This window comes from Neovison vison, chromosome 10 (assembly GCF_020171115.1).
Source record: "Neovison vison isolate M4711 chromosome 10, ASM_NN_V1, whole genome shotgun sequence".
Lineage (NCBI taxonomy): Eukaryota > Metazoa > Chordata > Mammalia > Carnivora > Mustelidae > Neogale > Neogale vison.
Genome location: NC_058100.1, coordinates 1,692,270 through 1,706,056, shown reverse-complemented (window position 1 = coordinate 1,706,056; position 13,787 = coordinate 1,692,270). Strand labels below are relative to the sequence as shown.

Here is a 13,787-nt window from a genome sequence, read left to right as displayed (position 1 = left end):
GAGATAGATTTTATCAGATTAAGGGAGTTATTTTCCTCATTTTGGGGGGCTTTTTTTTAAAGATTTATTTATTTGACAGACAGAGAGTAAGCACAAGTAGGCAGAGCAGCAGGCCGAGGGAGAAGCAGGCTCCCTGCTCAGCAGTCCCCCAATGTGGGACTTGATCCCAGGACCCTGGGATTAGGACCTGAGCTGAAGGCAGACGCTTAACAACTGAGCCACCCAGGCGCCCCTGGAGACTTCTGTCACGTAATGAATTGTACCAGTGCTTTTCTGCTTCTATTAAGGGGGTCTGCAGTTTTTCTTCTTTATTCTGTTAGTGATGTGGAGTGATCCTTGTTATCAGATCTACTGAGATATAATTTGCATTCAACAAAGCGTGTCCAGGGAGCTTTGAAACATGAATATGGTTCTGTAACTGCCACCACCGTCAGCACATGGGACATTTCTCTCGCCCCGAAAGCTCTCTTACTGCCCGGTGCCGACCTGCCTTCTCAGCCCGGTCTCATCCGCGCCTCGCTCCGCCCTTGCCGGTGCCCGCGAACGGTTGGGAGGCGCCGCGTCTGCCGCCGTCGCCTGGTGCAGCGCTTTGGAGAGTCGCTCGTGTCCTTTCCGTGGCCGAGTAGCGCTGACGGACGTTTGGGTTGTCCAGGGTTTGCCTGAAGATGCTGTAAACATTGACGTATTAGGTCTTTGACAGACATAAGTTTTCATTTTGCCCGGTGGATCCCCAGGAGGGCCATTTCGGGGCTTAGGGCAGACGCACGTGTAACTCGACGGGAGGCCGCGACCCGTTTTCCGCCGGGGCTGCACCGTCCGACGCTCTCGGCGGCCGCGTGAGATCACGGCCTGTCCCTGCCTGGGCGGCAGCTGTCGCACATTTACGTTTTATCCATTTCAGTAGGTGCATTTCCTTGTGGTTTGAACTTGCCTTTCCCCGAGGCCGAGTACTGTAGGGCCTGTTTTCACGTGCTCGTTGACCATCCGTAGAGCTCTGCTTCCTTACGGAGCTGGTTCCGTGACCTGCGGACAGGAGTTGGTTGGCCTTCCTCTCCGGCTTGTTCGTCTTTCCTGTCTTCCTTTCTCTTTCTTCCTCCTCCCTCTTTGTCTCCCTCTTCTTCCTCTTCCTCTGTCCGTCCTGCTTTGCTGCGCGCTGGAGAGGACCCTCAGTGCTGCCCAGAGGAGTGACCCGAGCGGGCAGCCCCCCTGCGCTCGGCCCCCGGGAGAGCGCTTGGTCGTCCCCGGGAGCCGGAGGCCGTTCACTGCTCCCCGGGAGTTGTGCTGAATTGTTGATTTGGTGAAAAGCTTGTCCTGCGTCTGTTGAGATTTTCCTTTGTTTCTGCTTTTGGTCTGTTGATGTGGTGAATTATATTGGTCGATTTTCAAATTTGAAAGCCATTTTGCACTTCTGGGGTAAACCACACCTTTTGATCGTGATGTATTACCCTTTTTATCTACTGCAGGCTTGGACTGGCTGATGTTTTAAGGATTCGTGTACCTGTGGCCAGTAGTCTTCTTGTACTGTCTTTGGATGGTGTGGTCTTGGGGTCATGCTGACCTCGTCAAGTGAGCTGGCAAGTGTTCCCTCTTCTCTTTGTTTTTGTGTTTTTGGAAGAGCGTGTGTGAATTGGTGGCATTTCTTCCTTAAATGTGTTGTTGAATGCGCCAGTGAAGTCCTCTGGGCCTGGAGTTTTCTTTGTGGATGTTCTTAATTATGAACTCTGTTGGTTCCTTTCTCCTCCTCTCCTTCCTTCCTTTGTTCCTTCCAGGTTTTATTTATTTATTTGAGAGAAAGAGAGTGAGTAAGACAGAGAGAAGGAATGGGGGAAGGAGTAGAAGCAGACTCCCCGCTGAGCAGGGATCCCAGGACCCCAGGATCATGACCTGAGCCAAAGGCAGATGCTAAACCGACTGAGCCCCCCAGGCGCCCCTGAACTCAGTTTCTTTAGCAGATACAGGGCTGTTCCAATTATCTACTTGTTCTTGAGTGAGCTTTGACAGCTGGTGTCTTGCAAAGTATTTGTTTCATCCAAGTTGTGAAAACCTTGGCGTAAAGGTTTTCACAATATTCCTTTGGTGTCTTTTTTTTTTTTTTTTAACAATTTTATTTATTTATTTGAGAGAGGGAGAGAACGTGAGTGCGCAGGCACAGATGAGTTAAGGGAGGGTCAGAGGAGAGAGAATCTAAGTGGGCTCCGTGCTCAGCAGGGCTCCATCCCAGGACCCTGGAATCAGGACCTGAGCCGAAGTCCTACGCTTAACTGACTGAGCCCCCCAAGCGCCCCTTACTTATTACATATTTTATTTTATTTTTTTTTAAAGATTTTTTTTTTTTTTAATTTATTTGACAGAGAGAAATCACAAGTAGACAGAGAGGCAGGCAGAGAGAGAGAGAGGGAAGCAGGCTCCCTGCTGAGCAGAGAGCCCGATGCTGGACTCGATCCCAGGACCCTGAGATCATGACCTGAGCTGAAGGCCGCGGCTTAACCCGCTGAGCCACCCAGGCGCCCTTATTACATATTTTAATAATAGTATTTGAGGCAACCATTTCCCTTTAAGCACTGGTGTTAGCTGTGCCCCACACATGTGCTGTGTTGTATTTCATAACTTCAGTTGGTGTGTAGCCCTTTGGGATATCTCCTTTGCCACACGGCTTGTTTAGAAGTGTGTCATTTGGAGAAGCCTTGCTCTCTTTCTCTTACTGGTTTCTGATTTAATTCCTTTGTCTCCTGATTGTACTTTGTATAATTCCATTCATTTTTTACTTATTGATGTTTATTTTGGAGCCCAGAATATAACTATCCCCCCCTTTATTCAGGTGTTGAATATAATCTTTATGGTCGTTCTTCCATTTGTATTCGAAGAGAGCAGGCACTCTGTTGTTTGGAGGCGACTGACTGTTCTCTCAAAGCCGATTACGCCGGTAGATAGCATTGTCTGGTTCTTCCCTTTTTACAGCTTTGTATGTGGGGCGGTCTGTTTGTCACTTACCGGGAAAAATAATGAAGTCTCCAATTTTTTTTTTTTTTTTAAAGATTTTATTTATTTATTTGACAGAGAGAAATCACAAGTAGACGAAGAGGCAGGCAGAGAGAGAGAGAGGGAAGCAGGCTCCCCGCTGAGCAGAGAGCCCGATGCGGGACTCGATCCCAGGACCCTGAGATCATGACCTGAGCCGAAGGCAGCGGCTTAACCCACTGAGCCACCCAGGCGCCCCTCCAATTTTTTTTTTTTCAAAGATTTTATTTATTTATTTGACAGAGAGAGATCCCAAGTAGGCAGAGAGGCAGGCAGAGAGAGTGGGAGGAAGCAGGCTCCCTGCTGAGCAGAGAGCCCGATGCGGGACTCGATCCCAGGACCCTGAGATCACGACCTGAGCCGAAGGCAGAGGCTTAACCCACTGAGCCACCCAGGTGCCCCTGAAGTCTCCAATTTGAACTGTGGATCTGTCTGTATTTCCTTTCGGTTCTATTTTATTTTTTAAAGTCTTATTTATTTAAATAAAAATTTATTTATTTATTTGAGGGAGAGAGAATGCACGCATGTGGCAGGGAGGGGCGGAGAGAATCTTAAGCAGACTGGCACCCAGCACAGAACCCAATGCGCGGCCCAGCCTCACCGCCCTGGGGAGATTGTGACCTGAGCTCGTAGGTGGCAGGAGGCGGCTGCCGGAGCTTCTGAGCCCGCCAGGCGTCCCAGGTTTTGCTTAGGTAGGTGATCTCTGCACCCCATGTGGGGTTCACGTTCACAACCCCAGATCAAGAGTCGCATGCCCTTCTGACTGAGCCTGCGTGGTGCCTCTTAAAGACTTTATTTTTGGTATTCTCTGTACCCAGTGTGGGGTTTGAAGTGACAACCCTGACATCAGGCGTCCCATTCTCTACCAGCTGGGCCGGTCAGCTCCGCGGGCTCATTCGGGTCAGTGTCCGACTCTCGGTTTGGGCTCTGGTCATGATCTCGGGTGTGGGATGGGGCCCTGCTGCAGGCTCCCCAGGCAGTCCAGCGTCCGCTTGGGGTTCTCTCTGTCCCGCTGCCCTCCCCTTGCCCGTGCACGTGCTCGTGTGCTCTCTTGTCTTCCCTGAAATAAATACAAAACTTAAAAAAACAATTACTAAATTTTTACTTTTACCACATCCAAAACAACACAAGAACTTTATAGCAAGCAATTTCACTCCATGTATCTACTCCTGTCTTTTGTGCTATTAATACTATATTTTACTTTTTTGTAAGTTTTAAATCCCTAAGATGTTATTGTCACTACTTTAGTCAGTCAGTATTCATTTACATTCATCACAGAGTTCATCTTTCTGGCGCTCTTTGATTCATCCTGAAGTTTTTTTGTTGTTGTTTTTTAAGATTTTAAAAGAGACACAGCAAGAGAGGGAACACAAGCAGGGGGAGTGGGAGAGGGAGAAGCAAGCCTCCCCGGAGCACGGAACCCAATGCGGAGTCGATCCCAGGACCTTGGGATCATGACCTGAGCTGAAGGCAGACGCTTGACAACTGAGCCCCCCAGGCGGCCCTCATCCTGAAGTTCTTTGCTTTGCCTTTATCTGGGATTTTTTTTTTTTTTCCCTTTTGAAGATTTTCCTTTAGTATTTCTTGTGAACCTGGTCTTATTTATGTCAGTGAATTATCTCAGATTTTGTCTGGAAACAAAATATATTTAGTTTTGCTTTTCTTTACTATGTGTATCTATCTTTGTTTCTATGTTTCTGTCGTTATTTATTTTAAGTAAGCTGGACTTCCCTTGTGGGGCTTGAACTCAGACCTCGAGGTCAGGGGTCATGTGCTCTACCGACTGAATCCGCCAGGTGCCCCTGTTAAAAATTTTTTTTAAAGATTTTATTTATTTATTTGACAGAGATCACAAGTAGGCAGAGAGGCAGACGGTGGGATGGGGGGAAGCAGGCTCCCCACTGAGCAGAGAGGCCGATGCGGGGCGATGCGGGGCTTGATCCCAGGACCCTGAGATCATGACTTGAGCTGAAGGCAGAGGCTTAACCTGAGCCCCCCAGGCACCCCTCAGGTTAGGTCCTCCTTACGGTGTTTCCCTTCTCTCAAAGATCACAGTTCCTTTCCGTGAGGGCTGTTCAGTGTCTTCCGACGACTTTATATATTTTTCCACTTTTATGTACAGTCGGCCTTGTATGTGGGGGTGGGGCACCTTGCCCCACACAGTTGAAGATCTACATAGAACTTTTTTTTTTAAAGGTTCTATAAATTGTTTTTTTTTTTTTTTAAAGATTTTATTTATTTATTCGACAGAGAGTGACCAGAAGTAGGCAGAGAGGCAGAGAGAGAGAGAGGGGAAAGCAGGCTCCCTGCTGAGCAGAGAGCCCAATGCGGGGCTCGATCCCAGGACCCTGAGATCATGACCTGAGCCAAAGGCAGAGGCTTTAACCCACTGAGCCACCCAGGCGTCCCCCACATAGAACTTTTGACTCCTCTAAGATGCAACCTGCTGTTGACCAGAAGCCTTACTGGTAGTGGATAAACATGTTTTCACTGTTGTGTGTAACATCTACGCTGTCTTTGCAGTAAAGTAAGCCAGAATAAAGAAAAGGTTATGAAAATTATAAGGAAGAGAAAATACATTCACAGTACTATACTGTATTTATTTTTATTTTCACTTATTTATTTAAAAATTTTTTTAAAATTTATTTTCAGCGTAACAGTATTCATTGATTTGCACCACACCCAGCACCCCATGCAATCTGTGCCCTAATACCCGCCACCTGGTTCCCCGACCGCCCCCCCCCCCCCCCCCCCGCCCCTTATTTATTTATTCGTAAAGATTTTCTCCGTCCGAGCGCGCGCGCACTGGCAGGGGAGCAGCAGGTTCTCTGCCGAGGAAGGAGCCCCATGCGGGACCGGGCTGGTGACCTGAGCCGAAGGGAGACACTTAACCAGCTGAGCCGCCCGGGCGCCCTGGACTGTATTTGTTGAAAACAACCGCGTGGACGTGGGCGCGCACAGCGCCGACCTGTGTTGCCCAGAGCTCGGTTGTAGTTTGTGTGGTTCTGCGGCTGATTTGGTGGCAGGTTTCATCTGTGGAGGACAGCAGTGTCGTCGAGCCGGCTCCCGAGATCCGCGGTGTGGCTGCCGCGGCCGTGAGGCTGCTTCGCTGTCAGAGACCCTGGCGCGCCCGCGGCTCCTGTGCCCGCTCGGTCCGCTCGGTCCGCGGCGCCTGTGCCGGGGGCGCCGCCAGCTCGGACTGGCAGGAATCTCTTGTTGTCAACCACATTCCATTTTTCTCTGGGAAGGAAAAAATTAGATTTTGTTCTGCATTTTTCCTAGTCTGATCTTTATAGAGGGGCTTCCTTTTTTTAAGGTTTACATTTCAGCGCTTCAGAGTCAGTCGAATCCCAGTATTTTAAACTTTTTTTTTTTTTTAAAGATTTTATTTATTATTTGACAGACAGATCACAAGTAGGCAGAGAGGGACAGGCAGAAAGAGAGGAGGAAGCAGGCTCCCTGCTGAGCAGAGAGCCTGATGCGGGGCTCGAGCCCAGGACCCTGGGATCATGACCTGAGCCGAAGGCAGCGGCTTAACCCACGGAGCCACCCAGGCCCCCGAATCCCAGTATTTTAGAAGATAAAGGATTAGCTCAGCAACAGTAGAATTATCTGTTCTTTTTTTACTGTCTGTGCGGTGTGTTGGAGTTCGGATGTATTACATTTCCTTCCTGTCCTCCTAATAACAACTCAGCAGTAAAATCAGAGATCAGAGGAGAGACAGGTGCGATGCAATTTAAACTTTTAACCCCATTTTGATGGGTTGTTTATAAGATAGCGCCTCTAAATGAAATTATGTTAATTCTAATGATTTTTCCAGGAGAAATACTCGCATTTAAATTTTATGATAAACTTTCTTCACAATTCATTTAAATAATTTTTAAAAAGATTTTATTTATTTATTTGACAGAGAGACAGTGAGAGAGGGAACACAAGCAGGGGGAGTGGGAGAGGGAGAAGCAGACTCCCCGCTGAGCAGAGAGCCAGATGAGAAACTGGATCCCAGAACCCGGGGATCACGACCTGAGCTGAAGGCAAACGCTTAAGGACTGAGCCACTGTATATGTATATACACATATACGAGGGTCTTATTTAAATAATTTTTATGTTTCATTTTTTTAAATAGTATTTTTAGTTGGGCTAAGTGTTTCAGTGTATATCTTAAAGCATTGCTACTCAAAGTGGGGTCTGAGAACCAGTGCCAATTTGAGAACTGGTTTGAAACAAATTATTTATGGAAACCCAGAGTAAAAATTTAGAAATTTTGTAACATTTGACATGATGGCTACGTTCTTAATTTTATTTTATAAAAATATAAGTCTAGGGCGCCTGAGTGGCTCAGTCATTGAGTGTCTGCCTTTGGCTCAGGTCATGATCCGAGGGTTCTGGGATTGAGCCCCACATCGGGCTCCCTGCTTATCAGGGAGTCCATGTCTCCCTTTCCCTCTGCCCTTTACCCTTCTCGTGCTCTCTCTCTTTCTCTTAAGTAGATAAATAAAATCTTAAAAAGGAAATATAAATCTGTAATTGTTTGGTCAAAAGCAAAACTAGCTCTTTGTCAAAGACAGTTTGAGCAGCTCTTTTTTAAAGGATAGCTCGATTCCTCATCAGCTGACTATATAACATTTTTTAAAGTTTAGCTGCTTCCTTTGTATATTTCCTTCATTAGCCTTCTTTGTGGATTTTGGCTACATTTTGTATGTCTAAATTTTATAAAGAAGATTTTATTGTTTTGGTGATGTTTTAGTTAACCTTTTTTTTTTTTTAAAGATTATTTATTAATTTATTTGACAGAGAGATCGCAAGTAGGCAGAGAGGCAGAGAGAGAGGAGGAAGCAGGCTCCCCACTGAGTGTAGATCCTGATTCAGGGCTCGATCCCAGGACCTTGGGATCATGACCTGAGCCGAAGGCAGAGGCTTAACCCACTGAGCCACCCAGGTGCCCCAAACTTTTTAAAGATTTATTTATTTATTTGAGAGAGACTGAGAAAGAGAATGAGAAGAGAGAGGTCAGCGGGAGAAACAGACTCCCCACTGATCCTGATCCGGGACTTGATCCCGGGGCTCCAGGATCATGACCTGAGCCAAAAGCAGTTGCTTAACCAACTGAGCCAACCAGGTGCGCCATTAACAAACTTTCTTGTTTCTAGTATGGTGTTAATAGTTTGAACTTATGTCATCTCTTTGAAACTTTTCCTTTCTAGGTTAAAATTATTTTAAAAGATTTTATTTATTTATTTGACAGAGAGATCACACGTAGGCAGAGAGGCAGGCAGAGGTGGGGGGAAGCAGGCTCCCTGCTGAGCAGAGAGCCCGATGTGGGGCTCGATCCCAGGATCTGGAGATCATGACCTGAGCCGAAGGCAGAGTCTTAACCACTGAGCTACCCAGGTGCCCCTAGATTAAATTTTGCAGTTGATAGTGTTATTAATAATGTGATAGGATAGGAGCTTCCATGGGTGTCCGAAATCCTTGTTCTTCTTCTCCTGGGTCATTGTTGCTGTGGCGCAGGGAAGATGAGGAGGGAAGGCGTGTGGCAGAAGCCGAGGCCTGGCTCCGTTGGTCTGTGTGAGCCGGGGTGCAAGATGGTGGGGGCGTGGGAAAGAGGCGGTCCGGAGCAGTGCGGAGAGAATGGGTGGAGAACTGGGGAGGCGAGAAGAGAGATACACAAGGACCTTTAGGGAGTCGGTGTGTAGTTCCCCTTTTGCTGGTTTCTCAAAATACAAGTGGTAAAGAGCTTTATCATTCTTTAGGTGCTTTGGGAGGTTTTGTAATTCTTTGCAGGTGTCATCTTGTGGGTCGTACCTTGAAGCAGCACGGTTGATTCAGATTCCACTCTGAGATGTGCATGTTTGAATTCTGTCTTTTCTTTTTTTCCCTTAAAAATAATTATCAGAAAAATTTCCGTATTATTTAAAGCTCTTTGTAGACATTTTTACTTGTTTTCTCCCTTGCTTCAAAAGACCATTAAAAAAAGTTTTATTTATTTAAGTAATTTCTACACCCAAGGTGGGGCTCAACCCACAACCCTGAGATCAAGCATCACTTGCTGTACTTACTGAGCTGGCCAGGCACCCCTAAAAAGACAAGTTTTAGTGGCTCTGTTACAGTCCGGTGTGTTTGTACCAGTGTTCATTTTACCATTCCTGTAATGTTGGACATTTAGTCGTTTCTCATCTTTTTGCTTAAATTTAGTACTTTCCCATCTTTTTGCTAAAATAATTAATGTTGCAGTGAGTAATGTGATTATTAGTCTCTGCACATCTAATTGTCTCCTTAACAACAATTAACTGGATTAAGAGTTGTACACATTTATCAAATTCTCGGTGTGTGTTCACAAGTGCAGAAGCAATTGTTTGAAGTCATTAATAACTTTTCGCTATGTAAATATTGGCAGGGTATGGCTTGAAGGTCACAAAATCTTTTTAGACAGAGAAGGTCACGTTCATGTTAATCCTGTCTAATCCTTGTTTTCAGAGGGTAGCAGGCCTGAAAGCATTGGAAGGGTGAGAACCTCTATTACATGATAATGTATCTCAAGACTTTGCAGATTCTGCTAATCAAGAAGTTTTTCCATGGGGTGCCTGGGTGGCTCAGTGGGTTAAGCCTCTGCCTTCAGCTCAGGTCATGGTCTCAGGGCCCTGGGATCGAGCCCCCCATTGGGCTCCCTGCTCAGTGGAGGGTCTACTTGTCCTTCATTAGGGGCCGGGGGAGGTGTCCCTGCTCAGCGGGGAGCCTGCTTCCTCCTTTCTCTCTGCCTACTTGTGATCTCTGTCAAATAAATAAATCTTAAAAAAAAAAAAAGAAAAAAGTTTTTCCTTTTGTCTGGTTATGTGCCCTTGTAGAATGGAGGTAACTTTGTCTCCCCACCCTCTCCATTTTTGGTACAGTTCAGAGTGAATTTTTTATCCTTTCCTTCTTGTTTTTCTCTTTTCTGATCTGGGTAATGATAATGACAGATTACACTGTATACTGTTTCACTGGCATAAAGCACTCTGGTTTATATTGTTTCACTTAATCTTCATGGTATCCCGGAGGGGCACATGTCTGTATTTGCAGAAGAAGGACATGAGACTCCTGCCGAGGCCGCCCAGCGCGGAGACACGGAGCCCGGGTTTCTGGTGTATCATCTGGGCCGCACACGGTAGTCATTAGGACTGTGGATGCCAGGGTTGGGGAGCAAGGCTTCCGAGCCCGTCTCTGCCATTACTAGCCCTTGGGAAAGTTCTTCACTCTCTCTGCCTCAGTTTCTTCATCTGTACGATGGGAAAAGCAGTAGTCCCGGCCTCCTCGGGTTGTTCGCAGGAGTAACTCCATCCTTGTCGTGTAGAGGGCTGGCCGCCGCGTGCCCCCGGTAGCCGCCGCGCCTGCCGTTTTCATTTCCAAGGCCAGTTGGCCGGCAGCCTCTTTTCTGGCGCTGTTGGCTCGCTGGGATGGGTTCTGGGAGCCGCAGTCTGGAGAGTCTCATGGTGTTCTTGGTTTATTTGCAGAAGAGCAAGGCGGTGAAGAAAGTGAGAAGAGGCGAAGAAAGAGAAAGGGCACCAAGCGGAGGCGGGACGGCCGGGGTCCCGAGGGCGGGGCGTGGGCTTGCGACCTGAAGCTGGACGCCGCGCTGGACCGCACGCTGGAGGACGGCGCCAAGCAGCACAACCTGACCGCGGTCAACGTGCGCAACATCCTGCACGTGCGTGCCCGGCGGCCCGGGCGCGGGGGCGGGACGCGGGGCTCCCGGGCTCCTAGTGTGGGACCGGCTGACTTTGGGAGGTGCCCGTGCCCAGCCCCGCTGACTCAGCAGCCACGTGGAAGGACCTGGGCAGGTGCACCGGTCCGCTCTTCCTCCACTGCCTCGCCAGTCTGGCACGCCTGAAGGCGGTAATGTTGCAGTGGGCGCGCTCTTCTGTGGGTCCGGAGGTCCGCAGGGATGCCTGGGGCACAGTCTAAGCTGTGCACGCAGGGGTGTCCGCACGGCTGATTACAGAACCTTCCTTGCTGGTTACCCTCTCCCAGACGCATAGAGTCAGTTACCCGCACCTGCACGTCCGGCTTCCCTGCTCTGTTGCAGTTTGGACCTGGGTGCTTCTGGCCAGAGCCCGCCTTCCCCCACCCGGAAGCCATTTCCGTATCCAGCGGAGGCACAGGGAAGCGGCTGTTACTCGTCAACACGTCTTTGTTGCATAAAGTGGGATTTCCTCTTTCTGCAGGAAGTCATCACAAACGAGCACGTGGTGGCGATGATGAAAGCAGCCATCAGTGAGACGGAGGACATGCCGATGTTCGTGAGTACTTGATGTCCCCTTCCCTGCTGTTGACGGGTGCGCGGGAGTCTGTAAACACTCGGGCTGGGGGCAGAGTCAGCATCGCGGAACCCCGGATTCGCAGGAAGATCGTGACTGACTGTTTCCTTCTCATTTTCCTGCCTCAGGAACCCAAAATGACACGCTCGAAACTGAAGGAAGTGGTGGAAAAAGGAGTGGTGGGTGTTGTTCCTTTGTTTTTGGTTTTTTCCTTTCATTTGGTCAATAAGGTCTGATTCTAGGTTATTGGCAGGGAAAAATATAGGAAAGATTTATCACAGCCTTGGTTTGCCTCCTTCAAAGAAACATTTGTAAAAGATGAGTGGAGGCAGCGTCCAGAGCCCTCATCCTCCTCACGTCCGTCGTCGAGGATGTCCTGCCGTTCTGTCCGCACAGTAGACCGGGAGACCGTTGGAAGCCCTGAGGCAGAGCAGCCTTTCTGTTCAGGGGACACGTGGCAAAGGGTTTAGAGGAGTATTTTTCCAAGTGTGTCCCAGGGGATACTGTATCAGGTCACCCTGTCTCTCACAAGCGCTCACTGAAATTGCGTGTTGCATGGTGCCGCTCAGACCCGGAGTAGGACCCGGGAGTAGGGCCCGGGAATATGCATTATTGGAAAGAGCAGGTGGTTGTTTCGCACACAGTGGGGGATGAGAGCCACAGGAAGGCTTCTGTACTCTGTAGCAGATGCTGGGACCCATTTATTTTCTGCTCAGCAAGCGCTTGTCCAGTTTGTGTTCCGTGTCCGTCACAGGCAGGCGATGGGCGTGAGGCCGTCTGGTTTATCTCTGATAGTGACGAAGATTTCCCTAGTGGACCCCAAATGCGTGTTGTTGTTTTTGTCCCTTTGTCCAGGTCTGTTCTCCGCAGCCCCATAGAAGAAATGAACCTGTTCCTCTTCCTCTTGACCTTTTCTCTAGTAGAAGAAAACTAGTGTGTCTTTCTATAATATTCTTTGGTTGCTAAATGTCCCCCAGTTTTTTTTTATCGGGCTTCACGTGACAAACAAGGCTGTGAGTACATTCACCAACCTGATCCTTTTCTCCGAATGTGCCTAGTTTGTCCATATCCTTTGAAGAGTGTGCTTGATGTGGAGTTCCTGCCCCGGATAGGGGTTAGCTGTGTGGACCGAAGTTAGGACCTTCTGTGTTCCAGACACAGCCCTCCTCCTGGTGCGGCCTAGCAGTATTGGCTTTTTGTGACGGCCACATCGTGTTCTTTTTTCCGGTGGGCTCAGCCTGGTTGCATAGAGTGAAATTTCATCTTTCTCCAGGAATTAGGTAACCCTCCCACATGAGCACATGCGGTAGCTGTGATGAAAGTGGCTGTCAGTGAGACGAAGCTATGGGAGTCTCCTGACGTGCAGAGTACGAGTAACAATAGTTCCATATTTGATCTGGAAACAAAGAGATCCAGATCAGACTCTGGATCATTCTGACAAGCCATGAATGAATGCAGAGAAGTGGACGGGCCAAGACCACAGTTTAGGTGGGGGAGGGAGGGTTAGAGCCCACCGCTCTTCACTTCTTTTTATTTTTTATTTTTTATTTTTTTTATTTTTTAAAGATTTTATTTATTTATTTGACAGAGACAGATCACAAGTAGGCAGAGAGGCAGGCAGAGAGAGAGAGAGGAGGAAGCAGGCTCCCTGCTGAGCAGAGAGCCCGATGCGGGACTCGATCCCAGGACCCTGAGATCATGACCTGAGCCGAAGGCAGCGGCTTAACCCACTGAGCCACCCAGGCGCCCCGCTCTTCACTTCTTAATGCTCAGTAGGCTGACTTCAGCACCGTCCCAGGCGCTGCCGCTCCCTGCCCTGGTGGCTTTGGCTGTAGGGAACTGAGCTGGTTCGGACACAAACATGGGAAGGGGTGTGGACCGGTGTCAGATCATTCCCCTCACCCTGCATGGCTCCTGGCTCAACTGAGTGAGAGAAGTAGCCGGAACAGGGCAGGGCGAAGGACAGGTGGGGAGCCTAAGGCTCCTTGTGGAGACGGAACCCAAGGAGTTACACACTCCAGGGGCATTTTTTTTGTCAGCAGCATATAAGAGCCTTAAAAAAGTTCTTTAAAAACATCTCACCACAACTCTATTGTTTTATTATTTACTAATTTTTTTTTTTAAAGATTTTTTATTTATTTGACAGAGAGAAATCACAAGTAGGCAGAGAGGCAGGCAGAGAGAGAGATGGGAGAAAGCAGGTTCCCTGTGGAGCAGAGAGCCCGACGCGGGGCTCGATCCCAGAACCCTGGGACCATGACCTGAGCCGAAGGCAGAGGCCCCAACCCACTGAGCCACCCAGGCACCCCTATTTACTAATTTTTTATTTTTTTATTTTTTAAGATTTTATTTATTTATCAGAGAGAGAGAGGGAGAGAGCGAGCACAGGCAGACAGAAGCAGAGGCAGAGGGAGAAGCAGGCTCCCCGCCGAGCAAGGAGCCCGATGTGGGACTCGATCCCAGGACACTGGGATC

The 13,787-nt window shown here is 48.5% G+C and overlaps 1 protein-coding gene across 7 annotated transcripts in view; it reads left to right on the top strand.

Annotated features, from left to right (window-relative positions):
* The window catches only part of GON4L (gon-4 like), a 65,833-nt gene that overhangs the window by 10,213 nt on the left and 41,833 nt on the right, over nucleotides 1-13,787 (top strand). For all 7 annotated transcript variants that reach the window (XM_044266520.1, XM_044266519.1, XM_044266518.1 and 4 more), the window contains 3 exons: nucleotides 10,509-10,702; nucleotides 11,220-11,294; nucleotides 11,441-11,491. In XM_044266520.1, coding sequence (XP_044122455.1) covers nucleotides 10,509-10,702; nucleotides 11,220-11,294; nucleotides 11,441-11,491 — 320 coding nt within the window. The remainder of the gene's footprint in view (nucleotides 1-10,508; nucleotides 10,703-11,219; nucleotides 11,295-11,440; nucleotides 11,492-13,787) is intronic.